At 39.4% G+C, this 26109-nt stretch overlaps 2 protein-coding genes across 6 annotated transcripts in view; one reads left to right on the top strand and one right to left on the bottom strand.

Annotated features, from left to right (window-relative positions):
- Positions 1–1574: 1574 nt before the first annotated feature.
- Positions 1575–22162, top strand: LOC139976492 (kelch-like protein 17). The gene is made up of 10 exons (XM_071985291.1): positions 1575–1846; positions 8904–9325; positions 12356–12477; positions 13524–13745; positions 14315–14428; positions 15025–15238; positions 16032–16176; positions 16933–17189; positions 17640–17895; positions 18743–22162. The coding sequence occupies exons 2-10, from the start codon at positions 9016–9018 to the stop codon at positions 18942–18944; spliced, it is 1842 nt and encodes a 613-aa protein (XP_071841392.1). The 5' UTR covers positions 1575–1846; positions 8904–9015; the 3' UTR covers positions 18945–22162.
- Positions 22163–23110: 948 nt separating this feature from the next.
- The window catches only part of LOC139976491 (uncharacterized), a 58240-nt gene continuing 55241 nt past the window's right edge, over positions 23111–26109 (bottom strand). For all 5 annotated transcript variants that reach the window (XM_071985285.1, XM_071985288.1, XM_071985287.1 and 2 more), the window contains 3 exons: positions 25760–25903; positions 24167–24337; positions 23111–23413 (listed from right to left, as the gene is read on the bottom strand). In XM_071985285.1, the coding sequence (XP_071841386.1) occupies positions 23286–23413; positions 24167–24337; positions 25760–25903 (443 nt within the window). In that variant the 3' untranslated portion in view covers positions 23111–23285. The remainder of the gene's footprint in view (positions 23414–24166; positions 24338–25759; positions 25904–26109) is intronic.

The following is a 26109-nucleotide window of genomic DNA, read 5'->3' on the forward strand; positions in this document are numbered from 1 at the left end:
GTACCTTAGTACCCTGTAGACTTGTTGCAACCCCCCCCCCCTGTATGCTTCAGTACACTGTTGTGTACCTTAGCACCCTGTAGACTGCTGGCCCCTGTTTGCTTCAGTACACTGAGGTGTACCTTATCACCATGTAGACCGCTGGGTCCCTTTATGCTTCCGTACACTAGGGTGTACCTAAGGCCCTTTGAAGGCTGATGAGTGACGTTTGAGAGGGGATGTTCAGGGGCAGGGCATTCTACATCCATTGTCTGCCCAAGGTGAATCGTTCAAGTCGTCATCGGAGTTGGGATTCAGTCGGGGAAACGTGGAAACAAACAACTCTGAATTTTCATTCAAAAGTATTAAAATATACAACCGTGCGTTTAAACCTAATTATTTACTAATTTATCTAGGCTAAGCATGCTTGAGGATCGCCCATTTAAATCTTATTGTGCTATTTTTCTCCGGGCGCACTCCAAAGAGAAATGTACTTACAGGAAACCCATAGTCACAGCCCTTGATCCGCTTACAGTACATTATTTAAGGTGCATGCTCCAACAAAATCATTCGGGGCGGGGGGGGGGGGTTGGAATTTTTTCCCCATGCAAGTACCTTATCATGTGCGCGTGACTGGTCTTTGGGTATAACGGTTCTTGAAGTTTGACTCAGATTGACCATGATATCAATTCTACTTTACCCCATACAATCGTGTAGGGTAGATTGTCTGTAAGGAACGTAATGAATTTGGCGTGGTCAAACCAAGGAGTTGTTACTTGGAGAGCTCCCTGTTCAAACATGATGGCAGTTCCTTTGTAGATACACTTAATGACATCATAAAACGTTTAAATATGACAGTCTTTCATGATGAAATTATATCCCGATATTTCATATATTTATACTAGTAAAATAAATTAGTGGCTCATTCACATATTTAAATCTGAAAACAAAGAGTCACAGAGTAAAACGTGTCCAAACGTGTTCAAAGCTAAAGACTCTTGTAATAGAACTGTCCTCTTGCTATTTGTTGGTCTTTTCTGAAAGAATGTGGTTGCATGTGCAATAACCACACTCGGCACGGAGATTGACTTTCATGATGACCCCTCTGTGAATATTGTTTTGGTTACGGATTATTAGTAGCGAATCCAATTTGGAGTATGAGCACCTTCCGTTTTAGGTAGTAGCGCCACTAATTTGCTGTATCATCGCCGCCTCAAGTAGTAGCACAGTACCATCGCCTGTTTAGAGTAGTAGCACCAGCTTTTACAGCAGCATCGTCACTTAGGGAGTAGTAGCACCATCTGTTTAGAGTAAAAGCACCTTCTGTTTAGAGTAGTAGCACCTTCTGTTTAGAGTAGTAACACCTCCTGCTTAGAGTAGTAGCATCTCCTTTTTAGGGTAAGAGCACCTCCTATGTAGGATATTAGCACCTCCTATTTAGGGTAGTAGCACCTCCTATTTAAGGTAGCAACGCCACCTGTAGTCCTTTTGGCGTTCCATACTAATGGGCTCTTCAGACCTCTGTTGGAATTCTTTGTTTACATGGCGATGCGGCTTACCGTTGTTAATAATTTCATACTTGTACTATATTATCAACATTACGTACAACAGACAACCACTCAGGCTTATTTTTCTATCATTCCTTTGTTTACAACAATGTCGATCCCACGTCGCTCATCGTAACATCAGATCGAATGTAGCCACGCAATTGATTCATTACATGGTTACCGGCGGAATGAATTATCACGTAAATTCTGAAACTAGGCCAGAAATGCGAGAGAAGGTTCCCAGAATCTAAAGTATGAAGTAGTTCGTCACCATATGCTTGATGATGCTTCGAATTTGCAGCCAGTATTCAATGTAAAAGGTAAATGAAAATCATTGGCTAATTTAGTTCAGGCCCCTATGCCTAACAGTAACAGTTAGGCCTAGCCAAGGCCGTAGTCCTTATAATCGCCCTGTTTAAGTGTTACCGCTTACGTAAAAGTTGCCATTTACTAGTGTTAGTTACACATATTGAATAGAACTGTTCAACTATGCCTGGGCACTATTCGTATTTTTTACAGTAGCCCTAAGAATTTGTACTAGGTATGTAATATAGGTTAGACCGAAGTAAATGTAACCCTTGCATTCCCAGATGGAAGCTGTGAGTGTGACCCCAAACTGCCTCGCGTAAAACATTCCCAGCATTGTGTTCTACATATTACAGTCTGACAGCTGTGCGCCTTGCTGAGCTTTGACTTTGTTCCCATAGGAGTTGAACTAGTATTAGGGCTCGGCATATATAGATTGAACGAATCTTTTCACACTTGTGTACTGTACATAATTATCGTATTTATCATAGGGCATATAGTAGAAGCACATTAATATCCAAGATTTAAGCACTGAGTCTTTGATAAGATGTTTTAACTAGTAACCCATCTAGACCACTTTAAGTTTATGCAGTATTGCCATTCCCCCCCCCCCCCCCAACCTTTCCAATTGCTCAGTATTGACCTTGTCGTAATACAGTAGCACCTACAGTATGGAATTGATGAAATCTTTAAAGGCATTGAAGACTCGCCCCAAACCGTGTGCCGCCCTCTAAAAAAAATTAACTTTCCGTTGCTTGCAAGTGAAGATCTTTTTATTTTGTCACTACAAAATGCAGACAGTTATGAAACGGAATACCTTGTTATCTTTAGCTGGACCTGAGATGTCCATCGCTGCTATGTAAACTGTGTTGTGGGTATTGACCGTAGCTGCATGTATTGACTGTACACTAGTGTCTAATTACCAACGGTAGCAAGCTGTGTGTGTATTTTCTGGGATCGATGGTGGTATCTTACACTTCTGTTACACCTCATATGAAACTAGGTCAGATTACCGGCATCAGACGTTTCTTTGTGCGAGAGTCTTCACTCCCTTTAATAACAGAAGTGGCTTCTTGTTTTGGGTAATTAATTTCACAAATTTGGATAGATTTATTTGGGTGATTAATTGTGCTCATAATCCACTCTTTTTTTTGTAGTTGATTAATTGCATAGCTCTTCTCGCGATAACTGCGATTACTCGGTTACAGTTATTATGTCATCACTGTCATTTTTACATTGCAGAAATACTATCAAAACAAATCTTTCCCATGGTGTACTGTTTTCGTTTGTTGTCTTAACAAGCGTATTACTGACAAGTGAACGCATGAATCTGACCGGAGCAGGTGCTTGCCGATTTTTAACACAACACAATGCTAGTGAAGCATTGTGAGAACCTGTACTTTTGCGATATTTGCTGACAAACTGCTTTAGTGTTGTTTTTGATAGATTAGGCTATTATTCAAAAGCAGTTTATGTGTAATGCTAGTTTGTAGTCGAGTATTCGCAACTTAGGTTTTGAGCACGATTAGTAGAACATCCAAAGTGTAATCACGACTACTGGCGATAAATCGATTACAACTATCAGCACTAGTGATTATGATGTTTTGGCAGCATTTTTTCTCCAGACATTGTCTTTCCTGCATTAACTCAAATTCTCTTGGACGTTTGGTTGTGCTTTGCAGCCAAGCTTCCCTTTTTTTTCTTCTTTGTCAAGCCATTCGGTGGTTACCCAGGCTAGTCATGACCCAAATTGTAAAGACTAAAATCATTCCAAGTCTGAAGCCATCTGGTGACTGATGATATAAACTGCACATTGACTGACTTGATTGCAAATCGATTGCAAATTAAGTCGTTAATTAGTTATTAAACAGCAGGACATGCATATCGATTTGTTTTAAAGCAAGTCACTTCATGATGGGGAGAATGTTAACTGTCATATCCCATCAAAAACTTTGTTGACATTGTAATTTCTTAAAATTCCAAGATAAACACATCTGAAAGTTTTGATAAATCTGGGAAACTCATAAAATGTGCAATTATGACGTGGAGTGTTGCGTTCATCAAAATTTAATATTTTAGGCGAGTAATAAGTTAAGCCCATAATTACAAGCCCACATATATTATATAATTGAATAAATGTGATGTTCCTCTTTTCAAAGAAGATGATAAGATATTTCCAAAAATTGTCATACGCCACAAACTTGTGTTCAGTGTCCTTGAAAGGAAGAAGGCAACAAAGGAACAACATAAAACAAATTAGGCAGTCACTCCCAGTACATCATAATTAGCTAATGTTTATTCATTAAAATAAAACTACAATCAAGAAAAGACCTGTAAAATGGTCAATCTTTGACGGATTCTGATGAGAGTTGCAGCTATTTTTTCTAATGCCCTTTAGAGTGATTAGGTCAATGCTGTCCATAGGTGTCCATAGACTAAAAATTTTTTTTATTTTACTTCACTGGATCAAATTGTTGGTCCATATTGACCAGCTCACCGTTTCAGGCAGATAATTTGAGGGATACCCTCCAGCCTTGTGAATAACAAAACTTTGGAAATTGAACTTATTTTTTACTTAATTTAAACTGGCTACGATTTTAGTGAACCTTTGCAGATGACGTCTAAGGTACCATCCCTCTTGTTTGTTCTTATTTAAGACCATGAAGTACCGGGTACCTACCTTACAGTTTACTCCATTGTTTTATAAACAATTAGATTTGTTTGTTCTCAGGATACCATGGAATGTAAAATAAACACCCCTGGACACAATTTTTTTCTACTTTTTTAATAACACATGTTTGCTTAAATAAAAGAAAATTTATATCATTAAGTTGCAAGGAGAATACTGTTTAATCATTGGTTAAAGGGTGTGAAGACTCGCGGAAAAAGAAACGTCTAATTCCGGTAATCTGACCTAGCTTGGAATGAGGTGTAACAGAAGTGTTAGACACCCCCATCGATCCCAAAAATACACACACAGCTTGCTACCGTCGGTAATTAGACACTAGTGTACAGTCAGTACATACAGCTGCGGTCAATACCCACAGCACAGTATATTAACGATATGGCGATGGACATCTCAGCTCCACCTAAAGATAACAAGGTATCACATTTCATAACTGTCTGCATTTTGTAGCGACACAAACAAAACGTCACTTGCAAGCAACAGAGAGTTAACTTTTTCAGATGGCCGCATGCGGTTTGGGGGGAGTCTTCAATGCCTTTAAGTGTAAAAGTCAGGGAAAATTTTAAAGAGATACAGTATGGGTTTTGGTTGCAAAGGGATTTCACAATCACAGCAGGAAGATGTGAAGGTATTGTTGATGGCAGGTGTGTGTAGGAATGGGATCCTGGTCGAGGATCCCATCCAAGTGAGGAAACGGCTTCTGATAGCAGAATCTCTGTGTTAGTTGATGGAAGTTAATACAGGTGTCAACATTTAGTAAACAGAGGCGGTTGTAAAATAAACATAGATATTTATTACGAGTGAACTGGTTAGTGGTGAGACCCAATAAATGATTGACAATTCTAGGTACTTACGACTTCATATTGGAGTTAACAATCCCTGTACCTGGATTGGGAGGGTTTGGGGGAGCAGAGTCTGTTTCTTTGAGTGTTATTGTTGTCCATTGCTTGATCAAGATATTGAAAAGTTGCAAACCATCACAAATTGCATCGATATGACATGCTGTACAGTGATGTAGCAGCTCAAAATGATCTGCCGTAAGTACCACTTGGTACTTGCCATGAAAATCACGCATTAAATAACAGACAGCCGCAACTGCCATGTCCCTTTAAAGGCATTGAAGACTCGCCCCAAACCGTGTGCGGCCATCTGAAAAAGTTTAACTTTCCGTTGCTTGCAAGTGACGTTTTGTTTGTGTCGTTACAAAATGCAGACAGTACATTAATGAAACGTGATACCTTGTTATCTTTAGCTGGACCTGAGATGTCCATCGCAGTATTGTTTGTACACTGTGCCGTGGGTATTGACCGCAGCTGTATGTGCTGAGTGTACACTAGTGTCTAATTACCGATGGTAGCAAGCTGTGTGTGTGTATTTTCTGGGATCGATGGTGGTGTCTAACACTTCTGTTACACCTCATTCGAAACTAGGTCAGATTACCGGCATGAGACGTTTCTTTTGCGCAAGTCTTCACACCCTTTAATCAAGCTCTACAAAATCTAAAATCACAGCTTAAAAGTTGTTCAAAACTTTGATAATATATTGCGCCAGAAAACGGAAAGATGTCGACCTTACAGAACTTTTCAAGTGCTCTTGAAAGCTGAAAGATTGTCGCAGTGCTCTGTCATAAAAATGACAATCCAAGGCAGTTTATAATTTGCCCTATAAAATACTTCTTTGGCCCTCTAGGTCCTTCATTCTAGTCCTGATATAGGCATAGCATTTAGTTCATACTGTAGTCTGACTGACTTCCCAATCTAGGCCTATACTCGACAGGCCTGCAACAATGTACAATATATACTTTATGCATACGATGCATGCTGGTAAGTTTTTATTAAGAGTGGAATGCCCACCCACACCTGTCCATGTGTTCACCCATGCAAGAAAGTCAAATATTAAAAAGCTCTGTTTTCATAGCTCCACTCAGAACTATTTTGGCTAGCAAGTCAACTATGTAACTATACAGTAGGTACTATGTAAAGTACTGTGTTAGAAAAAGTTACCCAAGAAAGAACCTGGACACGAAAAACCAAATAATGAACCGACTGATCCGCTCTCAACCCCAGTTCCCTTGCATCGAGACTGTGACTGTGTGATTATCCCCTAGAAAAGGGAACAGATATTACACATGATCTTACAGTAGCCAAAGAGCAGATCAAGCATCATACTAGGGACACATACTGAGGATTAATGTAAGTAGTAGAATTACATAGGAGCTCTCAAAGACAATCTCCTTGCTCTATCTGCTAGGACATTTGGGTTTGAGCACTGTAAAGTTGGAAATGAATACCTGTAACTTATTTGTTCTGTGTCAAGCATATCATGCCATAGCTGCTGACTATGTGTTTCCCAATTGTACTGCTGTTTGTGTTAGAAAGCAATGCATTCTTCACTGGAAAACATTACCTATTTTAAATATGCATATGAAGGTTCTATATATCATAAAGCCTGGTTGTAGTAAAATACAAAATGCAGCTTCTGATCATAGTGTTAACAAGAACTACTTTAATGCGATCAGAATATAGCATTAAAATGATACATATATGCAGAAGACATACATTCCTCCTAGAATTAGTATCTTATTTCATAAGGAGACTGAACTGAATTTTGTTTACTTTAGTCTCAACAAGGTTTACAGCACCATTTGTGTTAAAAACAAAATTCGATGCTTTCGTTTGATCAAATCAATTTCTTTTGTGTTGAAATACCGACGAAGGTCACTCGAGAAATGGAAAGCTTCTCAAAAAGGTGTTGTTAGTAAAGGGAAAAGAGTACAGTCAGCTACATATTGTAAAAGAGAACAATAGCTATTCATAATTTGACAGTGACTTGTTTATCTGGGATCTCTGTGGCTTCCAAGTTCTTTAGAGTTTGTACTGCTTAGTCAAGATTTTGTGGCTTGACTTTCAATCTAACTTTTTTTTACGAGAAAGGTTGTACACTATATCCGTTGCGGCGATTGTTTGTAGAATCTGTGTGCTTTGGTGACCAGTGTTAGTTTTACCAGTACATTACAAGCTCGATCATATCACAGGGGAAAAGTCATCTCTAGTAATCTGTAAGTGTGATAAGTTTCTGTATCTCTGTTTGTTTAATTTGTCAGTGGTAAAAGTTGATCTGTTTTGGGGGGAAATTTATCCTAGGAACTCTAGTCTGATTTGATGTAACTTAGCTGTTTACATCCAACACATCATCATCTGCTGCTGGTCATCTTCAGTGTATATTGGCCTTGAAACTCTAATGCCTACTGTATTAGAGTGATTAAGACAATGTCTTTCATAGGTGTCCGTAGACCTTTAAAGTTAAAGGGTCAGATGAGGTTAGAGGGTCGGAGGTCAGAGGGTCAGACATTTGGATCCTAGCAGGATCGCCTTTAAAAGGTGAACTTAAATGAGAACAGACTTGAGTTTGAGAATTGTCAAATTTCCTTCCTTAATTATATATACTGTGTGTTTGGTCAAAGGGAGAGGATTAATTATCAGAAAGATAAAAAAACATATATTTTGAAAATGTCAGAAAAGATGATAACTGAGCCTTAGTGGTTTTTGTTGTTGTTATTGTTTGTAATTTCCAACATCTCCAGTACTGTCAGCTACTGTACACATGTCTCAACAAAAGAGATAAGTAGTAGCTCATTTGAGCTTGTGAATTCCAACGTCCACATCTTCGGAAGATTTGTTTCATATTGTGCTTTATTTTCTTTGATCAAGAAACTGAAGTTAAATGTAAGATTCAGCAAGTAATGCGTAGATCAGTAGATGCGACCTGTTGCAAAGAAAAACAGCAAGAAGCTAAACCGCTTTCTTCCTTTTATAGATGCGTTTTCTTTACTTCTCTAATTTGAAGAAAGTTCTTGAAGAAGAGGGGGGGGGAGGGGGGGAGGGCATAAGGGTTATTACTTGAAGTAGAGTCAGCAAGTAATGTGCAGATTGAATGTTTTGCAAGAGTTTGACTGGTTCTCATTAAAGGCATTGAAGACTCGCCCAAAACCGCTTGCGGCCATCTGAAAAAGTTGACTTTCTGTTGCTTGCAAGTGACGTTTTGTTTGTGTAGCTACAAAATGCAGACAGTGATGAAAGGTGATACCTTGTTATCTTTAGCTGGACCTGAGATGTCCATTGCTGTATCGTTTATACACTGTGCTGTGGGTATTGACGCAGCTCTATGTACTGACTGTACACTAGTGTCTAATTACCGACGGTAGCAAGCTGTGTGTGTATTTTCAGGGTCGATGGTGGTGTCTAACACTTCTGTTACACCTCATTCGAAACTACTGTAGGTCAGATTACCGGCATTAGACGTTTCTTTTTGCCCGAGTCTTCACACCCTTTAACTTTAAAAGAAAAACAATGCTAAAATATTTTCTTTTCTTCATCCTTCTATAGCTTTGCTTTCTTTACTACCTGGCTTTGAAGAAAACCCTCTCGAAGCGATACTGAATCGTCGAGCCATTGGACCAGCCTCGGTAACTGCGAGCGGATTCATGGTTATTTCGTGATGGAGCTCTCTCTGGATATACCATGCTCCTCCTCTTCTTCTTCCTCCACTGCCTCTTCCTGCCACCAATCACCCACGGGCCCGACCTCACAGCATTCCGTCGCTAGCCCCGCGGCGGCGGGTATCAAACAGGCCAAGGAATGGCTACACCATGCAGACCACCATACCGTAGACTCGTTCTTCACCATGGACCTGATGAGAAAGCAGAAACTTCTTTGTGATGTGGTACTGAAAGTGGGAGATAAAGCCATACCCGTCCATCGATTGGTCTTGGCGTCCTGTAGTCCATACTTCCATGCCATGTTCACAAGTGAGACTTTCATGACCTTTATTTCCCCTTGAAATTTCATTACGAAACATAACATTAAACACCTTCAAGTTGTGAATAGATTGACACATTATTTGATCCAAACTGTTAGCTATGTAACACATTGGCATACTGTGACATTCCTACTAGGATTATAAGCTGTGTTGATCACTGTCACACTAGCACTCCTACTTATATAAATCTGTGTAACACTGTCACACTGTAACACCCCTACTTCAACAAGCTACAGTATGTCACACTGTAACACGCTCACTTCAGTAAGCTGTGTAACTCTGTCACAATGTAACACTCCTACGTCAATGAGCTGTGTAACACTGTCACACTTTAACATTCCTACTTAAATAAGTTAAACACTGTCACACTGTAACACTCCTACTTCAACAAGCTACAGTATGTCACACTGTAACACGCTTACCTCTGTAAGCTGTGTAACACTGTCACAATGTAACACTCCTACGTCAATGAGCTGTGTAACACTGTCACAATGTAACACTCCTACGTCAATGAACTGTGTAACACTGTCACACTTTAATGTTCCTACTTAAATAAGTTAAACACTGTCACACTGTAACACTCCTACTTCAACAAGCTACAGTATGTCACACTGTAACACGCTTACCTCGGTAAGCTGTGTAACACTGTCACAATGTAACACTCCTACGTCAATGAGCTGTGTAACACTGTCACAATGTAACACTACGTCAATGAGCTGTGAAACACTGTCACAATGTAACACTCCTACGTCAATGAGCTGTGTAACACTGTCACACTTTAATGTTCCTACTTAAATAAGTTAAACACTGTCACACTATAACACTCCTACTTGAACAAGCTGTGTTACACTGTCACATTGTCACACTCCTACTTCAGTAAGCTGTGTAACACTTGTCACACTGTAACACTCCTACTTCAACAAGCTATAGAACACAAGTTGTCAAACTTTAACACTCCTACTTCAATAAAGCTGTGTAACGCTGTCACACTGTAACACTCCTACTTCAACAAGCTACAGTATGACACACTGTAACAAGCTTACTTCAGTATGCTGTGTAACACTGTCACAATGTAACACTCCTACGTCAATGACCTGTGTAACACTGTCACACTTTAACGTTCCTACTTCAATAAGCTGTGTAACACTAATATTTCAAAATGTTATTTTTAAGTTTAATGTCCCTACTTAAATATGTTATTTTTAAGTTTAATGTCCCTACTTAAATAAGTTAAACACTGTCACACTATAACACTCCTACTTCAAAAAGCTGTGTTACACTGTCACACTCCTACTTCAACAAGCTGTGTAACACTAACATTTCAAAATGTTATTTTTAAGTTTAATGTCCAATATAAATAAATAATGGGCAACTAAATTCAACTAACTCAATAGCAATAACAGTGCAGTCTCATTTATTATGTAGTAATGCTGTGCTGGGTATTGTACAGCAACTACCAACACGACATCCCTGGGAATTCAGATATGGATTTAATCAAAAACACTTGTCGAACAGTTTGGGCAAATCCTCTCCGTTATTCCCAGAGGAGGACTTGTAAGGAGTTTGTGCTTGTTCTCATATTCTGCCGTATTTATCCGTACTTTATGGCCCGGCACAAGGGCGGCGGAAGCACTTTTAATCTGGGGGGGCACCGATATCAAAGGGCACTTTGCAGAAATTTGATTGGACTGATGCAGCCTTATATTTAGTACCCTTTATAACTCTTATTGTGTTATCTTATTTGCGTATACACATCACTCCATCAATGCCCCCCCCTCCCCCCCCCATGGAAAATATGCATATATACTAGCACTGCAATATCCAATGTGCAAATTGGGAAACAAGGGTTATGTTAATATCTTAACAAATTTTTCCTACTCGAAATGGCTTTGAGTTTGACCCACAGAAATTCATTGAAAGTCAGGGGCGTAGCCAGGATTTGCAAAGTTGTATGCATGACTATCAGAGCGGAGCGCCACCATCGGTTGGCGCGGAGCGTACAAAAAAATTTTTGGTTTTGCAAACCCCTCAGATGGCCGGAAACGGCCCTTCCCGAGTGTTCATTCTGGTTCCCTGGCCTCTTGCTAACTTGAGACACCTCAATTTTTATGTAGAAAAAGGGCACATTTTTAACCTGAGGAAAAGTGGGGGGGCACGTGCCCCCTGTGCCCCCCCGGTTCCGCCGCCCTTGGCCCGGCATGCATCTCTACTGCTACCGGGGAAATAATTCATCCAGCATCACATCGCAAAATGTTCAAATTGCCTAGATCTACAAACTTGTCAAAAAGATGTGTTGTAGATTTCCTACACTGGAATAATAGTAATTTATGAAACAAAAATTCAAACCCTTCAGAACTGCTCCTTCACAAGACTTGGACACTAAATTACAATCCTTGGGTACTCATACTCCTCTGGGAATCTATTACCGATACTAGTGCAAAATGATGTACTTACAACCTTGTACTCATACCAAAGGACATTGTACTCATGATGTAGTGCTCATTGAGAGCGTGGTGGCCAACTGGCTAAGGTGTCGGACTTGTGATCCAAGGATTGCTGGTTCGATTCCTGCCTAGTTCATTACGTTGTGTCCTTGGACAAGATGCTTTATCTCGCTTGCCTCTCTCCACCCAGGGGTTAAATGGGTAACTTGTAATTGGGAGCAGTATAGCTGCTGCCGACTGGAGGGATAGTCTCTGGGACAGGTTATCATTGACCAGGGATAATATAACGTCTGTAAAGTGCTTTGAGACCTATCGCTGGTATAAAGCGCTATATAAAAAGCAAATATTATGTTAATATTATGATAATCTTGTAAATTACAAGTCCATCCTAATAAATAACTACATGCTGCACGGTATCAGCAAACTATATAAAGTACGAACAAACGGTCTCCTTTCACACCATAGTTGAAACACTTTACCGTCATGTCGTGCCTCCTCCTTTTCTTCAAATGAACGTGCACCGGACTATGTCTTTCACCTTGTTTGCTGTAATTGTGTTTTATTTACATTTATAGACGAGATGGCTGAATGTTTCAAATCTGAGGTCACCCTCCATGACATCGATGCCAATGCTGTTGAACTACTCGTAGCATTTGCCTACACTTCGGAAATTAAGATCACGGAGGAAACTGTTCAGGTAAGTTTTAAAACAACCAATAACTCTGATAGCACACCTCCTTGTGTCAACACCTGGTAAACATGATTACAGAAATTTGAAGAATCTAATGAGTACGGTCAAAATATTACGATCTAAGCAAAACTAGAGAACCTCCACAAAACTAGACGGGTTGTAAACATTCAATTTCTCCCTGCTCTCTAAATTACATTTTCAAAATCTTTGTCAACATTTCAAGCAGAGTTATGGTCTTGCGTTCTTTGTAAACAATGTTGTCTCATAATATTGTGCAGTTTACAATTTTAGCCATCCAAGGGCTAATAAAAGTGCCAGTGCATAAAATAAGCTACCGGCATAAATCAGATTCCCACTCGCATTTTTCTTGTTTCGGGTTCATACGAAAGCAACATTAATTGTGCACTGGCAGAGAAATTCAAGTGCCTCTGTTTTTGTCTACTGGAAAATGGCAAAATCCTCTGGCATGTTGCCAAATAGATTAGCCCGAAGTCCTATGCCTGCCTTGTTAATACGCTGATATTCAAGTTAAACATTCAAAGAATGGTTAAAAATCTGGCACCAAATTGCAAAAATGAATTTACTCAAACAAGGAAATATTACTACACAAATGTGAAGATGGATAGCTGTTTGGGGCATAAATTGTTAAATGAACATTGATGATTAACAAAATGCCCTTAATAAACCTGATCTGTGAAATGAACGTGCACCTAAATTTTTACCCAGAAAATGTGATATTATAATTATATCTTGTGTAAAAGTAAGTTGGCCTGACGTTTCGATCCCAGCAGGATCTTCTTCAAAGGCTAAATGACTAGTAACAGTAACAGAAGGGACAAAAACATGCACAGAATACAGACAAGTTAATGAGCATGGTGAACACAAAGAGATAGATGTAAGGGGATTAGTAGACAAGGGATGGAGAGAAGAAAGAAAGAAACCAACAGGGGAAGAGGAGAGGTAGGAGATAAACAGTGGAGGGACAAAGAGAGGATTAAGGGAAGAGTGTAGGGAATAAGCTGGATAATAATTATATCTTGTCTCCCTTGCAGTACTTGCTACCAGCAGCCAGCTTACTCCAGCTTCACAGCGTACGGGACGCCTGCTGTCGGTTCCTTGCCACCCAGCTGACTCCCTCCAACTGTCTCGGAATCAGACGGTTCGCAGACACTCACGGATGTTTCGATCTGGAGACCTCGTCCAAGCAGTTTGTCCTTCAAAACTTCAATCGAGTCGTAGACGTCGAGGAGTTTGGCCAACTTAAATTTGAGGAGGTATTTACTTTAATATACAACAAAAATACGATGATGCACGGCTTGAATAGTATCCAAGGGTATCGTTCACAAACTGCCTTGGTGTTTGCCAAGCCAGGATCCCATCCCCTCGCACCTCTTTCTCTCTCTCCTCCCCCCCTCCCCACCACAAAAAAAATTACAGAGGGGGTAATTATTGTGACATTGGTAACTACATGGCAGTGACTGCATATGCAATAGTGCAAATTAGCTTGTTAATTGTGCTACCATGGTCCCACTTTCCCCTCCCCCCGCCTCCCCTCCATACCAAAACAAAAGTGTAATAGGCAGTTCAAATCCTGGTGAACAAAACTTGGCTGGGCTCAGTGCATGGGGGGAAGGAATTGTTGAAGAGCCACAAAGTTTCTCACAGTTGGAACATCATTATTGACAATAACTTTCAACAAAGTTTCAATAAATTTTGCACCCAATCTCAGCTTGCTTAGTGGAGAGGCTATGATGCGAGTGAACCCATTCACTGCGAAATCTAATAATAGACAAATGCAGGGCGGTAACTTATTTCATTTTCTCTGTGAATTTTCATTACATAGGTGGAAGAGCTGGTGTCCAGCGAGGAACTGGTGGTCGCAGAGGAAGATGCGTTTCTAGCCGTCACAAAATGGATAACCAATGACCAAACCAAAAGAAAGAAGCATACATATTCAGTGAGTAATTAGCATATCTTGTGAATAGCCATTACCAGTGAATTGATCTCTGGTTGTAAAGCATTATTTATTCATTTTTAATATAACTAATGGATGACAAAAGATGTGTAGAAAAGTATTAATATGGCACCTCAGTATTTTTATGGAATGGAAAAAGTTTTCAGCTCAAAAGCAAAAATTATTCTCTCTGGTCAGAATCGTACCATCAAGTTGAAAATTCCAGATTGTAGTTGTAGAATGACAACAAAAATTATCATATTTCTACCACGATCTATTATGGTAGTAAACTATGGCTAAAAGGCGCTAAAACCAGTCTTTCCTTCTTCTGATTGGGTGTAATATTGACAACATTTTTAGTTAATTCTTTTTACTGTTAAGCTGTAAAGTAGAATGTTATTCAGGAACAATATTCATAGCAGCTATTAAAGAGGTTTATGGCATCTATTGTTTTTGCTAGACTAATTAATATATGGAAATCCTTTTAGTTAATAATATTAGGACAAATGACTGAGTTCCATATCACCTTTCAGTTTTGTCCATATTGGCCTCCCTCACATCCTTCTGACATTTTATTTTTCCTCGATCGTCACCCACAGCTGATGAGACACATACGTTTACCTCTGACCTCGAGAAACTTTGTGGCCCAGTGTGTAGCTTGCCATCCACTGGTCCAGGCCAGTCCCGATTGCAAGGACTTGGTCATCGAGGCTATGAAGTATCACTTGTTGCCCGACCAACGTACTTTATTACAGTCGCCCAGGACACTAGCTAGACACCACGCAGCAGCGACACCTATGCTCTTTGCAATCGGTGGGTAATATAATATATGATTGTAGCAAATTTGCAATTTTGAGATCTAGAAGTAGGCTAGTCTGAAAGTTTTCTCGTTAACTCCAAGACTCCGCCCCAAAGAAGTAAAAACAAAGGAGAAAAGAAAGAACGAAGAGGTAAAGCAGAAGTCACAGATTTCAGGAATGTGAAGGAGGTAATTTTGCCTCTCCCTACTTACCCCCTCCCCCTCCCCATCCCACCCCTTAAAAAATATCAAGGTTAAAGCATGACCAAAAAGGCCCCTGTAACACAAACCAGTACATGATATATATGTGAATTAAAATGTAGCACCATGCATGGTTATTAGTTAGGTTCGTACCAAGTACAAACCTAATTTTATAAGGAACAACCGCCTTTCGTTATAAAGTTTTTAGCGCTCCTTGGCTTCATGGAGGAGCAATTCCTTCCTGTTACTAGGAGTGACTTCTGGTGGGAAACAACCAGTGAAACTGACTTATTTTTAGAATCCTTTTATTGTTTTTAGTTTGATTCACTCTTTAAATAGCAATATACTGATGCTCCTAAATGTGATAAGGAACAACCTCCTTTTGTTATAAAGTTTTAGCGCTCCTTGGCTTCATGGAGGAGCGAGTCCTTCCTGTTACTGGGAGCGACTTCTGGTGGGAAACAACCAGCAAAACTGACTTATTTTGAGAATCCTTTTATTGTTTCTAGTTTGATTCACTCCTTTAATAGCAATGTACTGATGCTCCCAAATATTGAACTCCAAGCTCTCAGCTGACTAAATTTACTTTTCTTTCTCCGTTTACAGGTGGAGGTAGTTTGTTTGCGATACACAGCGACTGTGAGTGTTATAACTCCAAGACACAGACCTGGCTTCCGATAGCCTCCATGAATGTCAAGAGAGCCCGATTAGGCGTTGCTGCTGTAGGATCTTACATCTATGCCATAGGAGGGTGAGATATAATATTCAGAACAAGGTGGCATTCACTCAATTCACTCCAAAGTTTCTTAGGTTTCATAGCCCAATGAATAGCAAGGTTATCCTAATGTCATCTTAATGAATTGCACAGTGACTAACGAATAACAAGAGTCACCCTATCGAATCACAACTTTGTCCTTATGAACAACAATGTCACCCCAACGAAGAGCAACGTGTCGATTTCAATTACAGCTTCACCATGACGAAATACAAACGTTGACCAAAAAATGGTTAGTAAAGTCACTGCAAGAAATTACAATATCACCTTAGAGAATAATAATAATAATGTGGCCCTAACGAATAACAAGGTTGTCCAAATGAAGAACAACGTCACGTCACCCTATTAATGGATAACAAATATTTTCAAGTCATTCCCAAATTCTCCTAATTGCAATTTGGCCCGCTCATTGTTAGCTGAAGATGATTAGACGATTTACTTCACTCGTTGGTTTTCCTCCACTAAAGACAATGGCTTCTTCTTCCTCCTGCTCTTTCCACTTCGTTCATTGGTTTACTGTACCTCCATTCAAGACAATAGCTTCCACCTCCTCCTGCTCTTTCCACTCTCCCTTGTCTATTACCAATATTGGACAGGCTGAGTACATTCATCTATTATCGTAAAGTCTTGTCCAGAAACTGCAGCTGAAGATTTGTCCATCTCCACTTCTACCTACACGATCCCTTCTCTTAACGACTACTGACCCGCTACTCTGTGTCTGTTCTCATTTAGTTACGATGGTTCGAATGATGTCTGGGTAGTTGAGAAGTTCAACACACAGACCAACGCTTGGTTGCAAGTATCCTCCATGGGTACCAGGAGAAGCTGCCTAGGCGTTGTCACGTGCAACGGTCTGATCTACGCCGTGGGAGGCTACGATGGTGCTTCCTGTCTGAACACAGCCGAGAGGTACGACCCCCTCACAGACACTTGGACGTCTATAGGGGCCATGACGATCAAAAGGAGATATGTCAAATTAGCAGTCGTAGGTGAGTCTTTCGTCGGCAAAATTATATTGAGGTCCTTTGAAAGTCGCGTCTGACTGTAGTATCCAACTAGGTATATTCCTATATTACTTACACTTCTGACTTAAGTGCCCGGAAAGTGATAATCGTTAGCTTATTTCTAGATGCCCCATTTTACATGTTTGCGGCATTTTGATCTGCCACTCTAATGAAAGCATTTAACACATGTCATGTTTGAGTTCAACTCTGTTTTTGTTGTTGTATTTGTGTGTGTGTTGATATTAAGCAAGGATGTCGTCAGGATGTCAAGTTAATAAATTCAACTCTGTTTTTTGGGTATTTTTGTGTATTTGCGTGTATTTGTGTGTGTGTGTAGATATTAATCAAGGATGTCGTCAACAAACCCCTGAGTTGGTCATCTACTATTTCTTCAGTCTTGGAAAGATCATTTTTTTAAAATTATCATCGTTACAGAAAATGCCATTTTTGCTGTCGGTGGCTATGACGGTTCGGCTCATTTATCTAGCATCGAGAAGTACAATCCGGTGACCAATACCTGGACCATGATGCCGGCTATGATCAGTCCGAGGAGTAGCATGGGTGTGGCGGTCCTGGAGGGGCGTCTGCACGTGTTTGGCGGTAACGATGGCGGAATGTGTCTGAGCAACGGAGAGATATTCAATGCTGAAATCAATATGTGGGAGCCATTTCCCTCAATGGGTATGAGACGGTATGTAAGAAAAACAACTTATCTTTCACGATCCTCCTTACCTCACCCCCCCATCTTTCATGATCCCCCTTACCCCCCCCCAGACTCCAAAGAAAAATGCGAGGGGGAAAAAAGTGAAATTTTTGAAATTTATATGAGGTTTTACCAAGTGATTTATTCTCTCTGAATATTGATCAGATTTATTCAAATAGGAGAAAATTTTAAAATTTCATTTTAAAATCTGAGAGGGAGAAAAAAATGTAAACATTGTGCTTCATCTTCTGTGAAAAGCTTGTGTAACTATAAAAGAAAAGTTGAGGGTCCTCTAAAGTTTTTTTTAGATATTTAAATCTGATAAATGAGGTATCTTTACATTTTATTATATATCAAGGTTTGCATCTTTTTTCTGCAAAAATATATTTTCCTACCTGGATGAATAATTGATATGCTATGAAGAAACACAAAAGCAGTTTTAGCTCAAATGCCATGACAACATTCACTCTACTGTTGCCAGATGCATTAAATAAAATAATCATTAAAAAAAAAGATAAAAAGTATCATAAAAAAAAATCATATCATTGAAAAACAATTGAAAATATTAATATCTCTGCCATGCAATGAGGATACTGTTAGGATGTGGTTTTTTACCTGAAGATGCTTAGAATTTGCAGCAAGTTTGTTAAAGCAATTAGCTTAACCCACTGGGAAAATTTTTAATACTTATTTCTGTTTCAAAGCACATTGTATTAACCACCTGTATTAAATATCAGAGCGCAGGTCAATATGACTTCAAATATGTATCTACCTTTCGTTGTCAATCGAGTGCCTTTCATGTTGACTAAGTTTGACAATGTTTATTTCTCTTTAGGAGCACCCACGATGCAGTGACCATGGAGGGAGACCTCTATGTGATAGGAGGCAACGATGGCAGTAGCAGTCTCAACAGCGTGGAACGCTACGATTCCAAGCTACATCTCTGGGAGGACCTCGCCCCGATGTCAATGAGAAGAAGCAGCGTGGGTGTGGCCGTAGCTGAAGTCTTGAATCCAGACATATTCGCCAGTCATTGAAAAAGCGCACTGGGTTAAAGGCATTGAAGACTCGCTCCAAATCGTGTGTGGCCATCTGAAAAAGTTAGCTTTCTGTTGCTTGCGAGTGATGTTTTGTTCGTGTCGCTACAAAATGCAGACAGTAATGAAAAGTGATACCTTGTTATCTTTAGCTGGACCTGAGATGTCCATCGCTGTATCGTTTGTATACTGTGCTCTGGGTATTGACCGCAGCTGTATGTACTGACTGTACACTAGTGTCTAATTACCGACGGTAGCAAGCTGTGTGTGTATTTTCTGGGATGGATTGTGGTGTTTAACACTTCTGTTACACCTCATTCGAAACTAGGTCAAATTACCGGCATTAGACGTTTCTTTTTGTGCGAGTCTTCACACCCTTTAAGAAAGATAGTGCTTAAGTATTGAGTATTTGTGAAATTTGTCAAGTAATTGTATGGTATTTCTTCTTTTTTATTCAGGGAGGGGGGAGGGGACGGGGGGCTTTTCTGGCATTGTAGATTTCTGATTTATTTGTACTCTGTGGATGTGGTCCCCAGATTGTCTACCTGGGGTTTGATATGAACTACATGTTACGCAGAACCAACGGCATGAATTTATACCAGCTCAGTGAGTTAACCAGAGCCGGTTGGTCTTTGAAACAAGCAGCGAATATGGTATTTTAAACGAAACTATATATATATTTTTTGCAACCAGCAGGAAATCAGGGCCGTCTGTGCCTCAAATGAGCAGCGCCTTTGACAGCTCAGACGCTGGGGCACAATATTTCCAGGCCGTTTATTAATCGGTAGACCGATCCACCCCTGACCAGAACCTAACGCGAGTAGCATTGTTATAGCAGTTAAGTGTCGACAACTTTTATATTCAAGTCAACTTAAGCCTTTGCTTTGTGAAGCCAAAAAAACTTTAAATCTCAAACCTGTCACATTCATAAATTTTCTTCCCACATTCATACCAAGTTTCTTTCCATATCAGTTCTCTCTCTCTTTCCAGCCTTGGCTGGGATTATTCCAGAAACTAAAGAGTAACAGATTTAAAACCTCATATATTTTATTATCCCATTAATTGCCTCTGATAAATATCCTCACAAGACTAGTCCTTTTGTTGAACCTCAAGCAAAAAGTTGCAATTTATCTTCTTTCTGGTTTTTGTATTTTTTATATTAGTTGTCGTGAGACAAAATTATAGTTTTGATACTTTCCCCTTCAACTTTGTTTTCGTTATCGTTTGAAACAGATGATAAGCATATAACAAAACCTTTCATCACTGGATGAGCAAAAGCATGGTAACACTTTGTGTCTTTTACATGCCTTGGCTATTGACAACTAGTTTAAAAGTAGTGTTTCATTGTAGCATAGTTAATAAAAGAAAGGGGGCGGGGGGGGGGGCTGTTGTTGCCAAAGACGTCCTGGAAAACTCAAAATAAATTGTAAAGATGGAAACAGTTAGGCATTGACAATATACATTGCAGTAGCAGCTTGGATCAGGTGGAGTAAGCAACTTAAAACTCAATTTTGACAGTATGCATTCAGTAAATATTTGACTTAGAGTCGTTGACGTAAAAACTGAGATGTCATCGATGACCACAATGTAGTATATTATCTTTTGATTTTCGCTTAAAATTCAAGTGAAGATATAAATCTATAAGTTATACAACTTTCTGTATGTGTGAGGTTAGGCATGGTCAACCAACTAATTGGAATTAGGAGGGGGAAAAAAAATCTTTTTTTAACAAACCCACTTTGCACAAGAGCAAAGAAAAGAGGCATTTAGAAATATCGGTTGCAATGGTAGTCATAACAGAGGTATGTGACTGCAGATCAGGCTTTGCATGACTTGATCAGTTCAGTTTATTTCCACTCTTGGAACAAGTATCAAAACAAGAAAGTAGAGGAGAGCTGAAGAAGCCAGTTGCTTTTACAGCCATCTTTCCTTTACACAATTGGTATCAAAAGATGAAGAAAGGCAATGCAATAACGAGGGAGAGGGTGTTTAGTAGACACACACCTTCAATGCAACACATCCAAATACAAGAAGTGCCTGATAATAGAAACATACCAAGTCCTTGTGGATAATGGTTGTAAAGTACTTTGTGTGTGAGTTTGCAAAGAGTGACTTGGTGGACAAGGGGGAGGGGTGGACATCCGTAGAAGGGGGTGTGAACTTTTCCACTACCAAATGTAAAAGACATCCCGCTGAACCATTTCCCCTTTGCACACACTGTTGCTACACTGTATGTATGCTTGTTATTACTTCACAGAGTTCATACCCATCTGTTTAATCTTCTTTTACATTTTTGAAATGCCTATCGTCGTAAGAGAGTTTGCTGGATGGTAAAAAGAAAAACCACAAAAACAAAAGAAGAAAGTAGAAAAACAAAAAAGATTATGAGGAGAACAAGTTACGGTTGGTTTATTTGCAGAAACAGAAAGTACTTGTTGTAGAGAATTTCAGAAGAAAGTGTCCACCACCTTTGTAGAACCAATCACTTTATTTGTGTGTGGGGGGGGCAGGAAAAGAGGAGATTAGAGGGGCTGTATATATCATAAGCCCAATACTTCAGTACTTTCAGTGGTGGGGTTGGAGCTTGTCAGGATGGAGCATGTCATTGCAGGGGGGGGGGGGGGCAAGGGGGTGTATAGTATCAGCTACTGACAGTGGATGCTCTGTTTTCCATGTTATTTCCATTGCTTGTCTGCTTTGTAATACTGTAGTGTTGTTTTACTTAAATTGTGATGTTATTTCAATATTCAATACCAAATTGCTGACAGCAGTGGGCATTGATGAAAAAGCTTGCTGTAGGTGCATGAGATGAGATGTTTGAAGCTGTAGCGGGGAGGGTGTGGAGGTTGGTGAACATGACATGTTGGTGCATTCCTCCCCACCCAAATTTAATAGTAATTTCACTATTCTTATTAATCAAATGGGCATATTACTCATATATTTTTGGTGATTACATAATTGGTAATGCGTAGTACATTATTCTGTGTTGTGTTAATTATTCTGTATTCTGTTTTGTTGTTATTCAGTGCATGGCTGGTATTCAGGTTGTGTGCGCAAGGTGCATTGAAGGTCATTGATTGATCGTATTTTTGTGTAATACCATTTTTTTTCTTTTTCATTCCACAAAATATTTTCTGTTAAATGCTGAAAGCTTTCCTTTTTATACAAATCATTCTATACTATTTATTTATTTTGCAATACATGTATTGATCCATTGATATTTATGACGTTTTTGTTTCTTTTTTACCCTTTGTTTCAAATTTTGTTTACATCACAACAAATTTCACATTCCTAAGGCTGACTGTACAAGACAGTGGCGAAGCATCCATACAGTCAGAGGGGGCGGATGCCCCCCCTGACGGATTCAAATGGACTGCTGGCGCCCTTTTCAGCTTTTTACCACTTTTTACTTATTCGCGATTATTGACTTTTTTATTGCGCATTCAAATACCTATTGACATTTGTCACATTTTGTTGGTGTAATTTTATGACAAAATGGCGATGACACCTATTTATTCTTCGTTTATCTGCAAATTAGCAAGGCCCGGAAGTGGGCATTTCTGGCAATCTAGGGAGTATCTTTACTCAAAAAATTTCTGTACGCTCCGCGCCAACCTGTGGTGGCGCTCCGCTTAGATAGTGTCGAAAGCACCCCTACATACCATTCTCGCCCCCCTTGACCAATACCCCTAGCTCGGCCACTGGTACAAGATATCATTGTTACATAGCAATTCCACTTGTCATGAACATAAAAATGCTACATTGAAAAGAAGGCAACAATAAAACATGATTTCTTGCAATGAATATTTATTTATCATTCATAAATAGTACTCTAATATTTTTTACATTGTATCAAAATTATCTTGCATTGATAAAGAATTACATTCTTTTCTTTTCGCTATTCTGAAAGACAAACGAAATGGCCAGAGGAGAGGAGGGAGCTATTTGACTAAAATCAGCAAAATATATCGTAAACGTTTAATACACATTGGAAGAACATGTAATCCATCAACATAACTTGGGAAGGTTTTAACAGTGAAAGGGAATTGTGATGCTATGGAATTTACTAGAAGGAATAATGGGCGAGAAATTTCATTCAAATGACCTCTTTGCAGATTCTTCTCTAAAATTTCTGGGCTTTTTTTCTTTCTTTTTTACTGTTACTGTACTGTTACAAATTATTCTACTGTTCACCAGAGGCAATTAAACTTTTTACAAAATATCATGAAAATGAGCTACAAAAATTTTATGGTATGTTTTCGATTCTACCAAAACACTACATAATCAAAATTTGGATGAAAAAATTGGTTCGTATCGGTCGTAAACTAACTTAAAGACATTTTACAGATGATGGCAAGCCAGAGCTGCAACGAGGGCACCCAGGAGGACGACCAGGGGTGATGCGAAGATGAACATGCTACCACTCCCCTGCTGTTCTCTGCCTTCTGTATTACCAAACTCTGGCAATCCTGTGAGAAAGGATGAGAACGTAACTACTAAAATAACAATAAATAACAATAAATAACAATAAATAACACAATAAATAACACAATAAAATAACACAATAAATTGAAATATTTCCTGGAAGATAACTCACCCAACTGTTAAAACAAAGAGAGAGTGAAGAAGAAGTAAGCTAGATGAGTATGGATGCACTTAAACAAGGTTTCAGATTTAGGACAGGGATTCAGGATATCAGGGCAAAGGTGAATACAGATTTGGTACACAAAATGAAACCTTTCTTTAGCACTATTCTCAGTTTAATGTCATCAGGTCTAGCTGTACCCTCCCTTCCCTCTGTATGACCATACTCCAAATAAGTATAGACACACCCTACAGAAGTACGGCCACACCATAAAGAAGAGTAGCCACACCTCTTAGAAGAGTAGTCACACCTCTAAGAAGTATGGCCGCACCCCAACGAAGAGTAGCTCTGCACCCCAAAGAAGTATGGCCACACCCAAAAGAAATATGGCCACACCCCAAAGAAGAGTAGCCACACCTCTAAGAAGTACGGCCACACCACGACGAATAGTAGCTTTGCACCCCAAAGAAGTATGGCCACACCCCAAAGAAGTATGGCCACACTCCAAAGAAGAATGGCCACACCCCAAAGAAGAAAAGCCACTCCAAAGAAGAGTAGCTGCACCCCAAAGAAGTATGGCCACACCCCAGAGAAGGAAGGGGGTGGGGGTGGGGCAGAGGATGAGGACAGCACTTACTGGATATTGGTCCTTCTGTGGGGTCTGTTTCCTCTGGAGGTTGACATGAGTGTCCGCATCCATTGCTACAGCACTTGAAGTTATCCGGGCAGCTGAGATCATCCCAGCATTCCTCTGCACAGGCACCGAAGAGGCCAGCTCGGACGGCTGGACAGGTACCACTCTTCCTGACTGTGAAGGATTGATACAGAATACATTGCAGGTAGATTCATGTTCGATAAAACCATCGGACTGTAATAACTAATTTAAATAATGGTGACTGTTCAAATATATGTAAATGAGCAGCTCAGCTATGCCAGCAGCTAGCTGGATAACTCAGCCGGTAGAGCACACAGGTCAACACCTTGAGGCTGATAGTGTGCATATTTTATCTTTTTCCCATACAGTTGAAATAAGATTAATAATATTTATAAATTTCAATGGGTAGTTGTGGCAAGAAATTCTGGATTTTGCCAGATGTAGTTTGCAGAACCTATAATTTAATTGAGAACCAGAACATGTGTATTGCCTCCAAATTCAAATTTATTCATACAAAAGACTTGTTTTTCCATACCAAACCTTATTCTAAAACTTCACTCACCATTATTCTTCCGGTTTAAACTCACAACAATGTTAAACTCAATGAATAACAAAGAAGAAATAAATTGTTCCGGCTAAACTCACTAATTTCTTTCTAAGAGCTTTACATTGATAAAACAAGGGGGGGGGGGGGGGGGGGGTAAGTATCGCTGATTCAAACCAAATGAAGGAAAATTAGCTAGTTAAAAAATACCATAGAGAACCGGCGATAACTGTGTACCAATTTCTGATGATTGAAACAACACTGTGGATCACTAAAACTCACTTTAAAATAGCTGATATGCCTGTAAGGAAAAATGGGTTTCAAGCATTTCCTAAGCCGATGAAGAAGTTTAAGCTATGCAGAGCGATATAATGTTAGATAATGACACTCCCTCATACTGGAATGTTCAAAGCATGCAGATAGCAGGATTAAAGAGTAGTACACCAAAGAAAATGTATTCATCACGATCTTCTCTGCCGATAGCAAATACCACCAGAGTCGCCATGTTTTTGGCCAAAAACAGGGGAGATTGAATATACACCGGAGTTGGTCATGCTAGTCATACTGAACGCTCTTCTGGTCAATTAATTAGGTGTACTGAAAGATGATTCCTAATGGCAGTTTCTTGGGGTATTTTATGCTATCAAGTAACAAATTAGTAATGCTCGAGTGAATTTCGGGAGGACTATTTTGCTATAGGCTGACATGGAATTCTCTAACTGCTGCTATAAAATCTAAACTATCTAAAGTAACTTTTAGAAAAACGCTAAGAAAAGAAGTAATTTCTCAGTATTGATATATCGTTTATATTGTATGTTATTAATTATTCCTTATTAAGACATTAATTATATTTTCATTTATGTATATATATATATTTTTTTTTCTTGGGAGTCCTTTACTTTGTTAAGCCTGTATTTGGCTTTTTAAAGGACTTCCCTCCACATTTATATATTTATTATCTGTGGAAAATCAAATAAATAAACAAACCAAATAAACAAACAAACAAACAAATAGGCAGGCTTGACGCTCACATTTGACAGGGGCTTGACAGGTCATCCCACATCCATTGGAGCAGCATTTCTCTTCACCGCTGCATCCAGAGTCGTCCGAGCAGGCGTTGATGCAAATGCCTACAAAGTTCTCAGGTACAGCTGGACAACTGCCCTGTTTGATAACTGCGGTACGAGAAATTGAAACGAGCCTAGTAGTTAAATATGTGCAATGGTTAGGTCTCCAGCAAAACTCAAATGGTTCAGCAAAAGATGTAGTTTTATAGCTTTCTGATTTTTATATATGACGACAAAACGATGAAGTCTCCTAACTGGAAATACCAACCCTTTCATATCAAAAAACCTACAATTTCAATGCTAATACCACTATA

The sequence above is a fragment of the Apostichopus japonicus genome, chromosome 11 (assembly GCF_037975245.1).
Source record: "Apostichopus japonicus isolate 1M-3 chromosome 11, ASM3797524v1, whole genome shotgun sequence".
Lineage (NCBI taxonomy): Eukaryota > Metazoa > Echinodermata > Holothuroidea > Aspidochirotida > Stichopodidae > Apostichopus > Apostichopus japonicus.

Excerpts from the sequence above, each read along its gene's own strand:
- LOC139976492 (XM_071985291.1), top strand. The coding sequence starts at position 9,016 with ATGGAGCTCTCTCTGGATATACCATGCTCCTCCTCTTCTTCTTCCTCC. Across the intron at positions 14,429-15,024 it reads GAAAGAAGCATACATATTCA|CTGATGAGACACATACGTTT; the intron begins GTGAGTAATTAG and ends CGTCACCCACAG. Across the intron at positions 15,239-16,031 it reads ACCTATGCTCTTTGCAATCG|GTGGAGGTAGTTTGTTTGCG; the intron begins GTGGGTAATATA and ends CTCCGTTTACAG.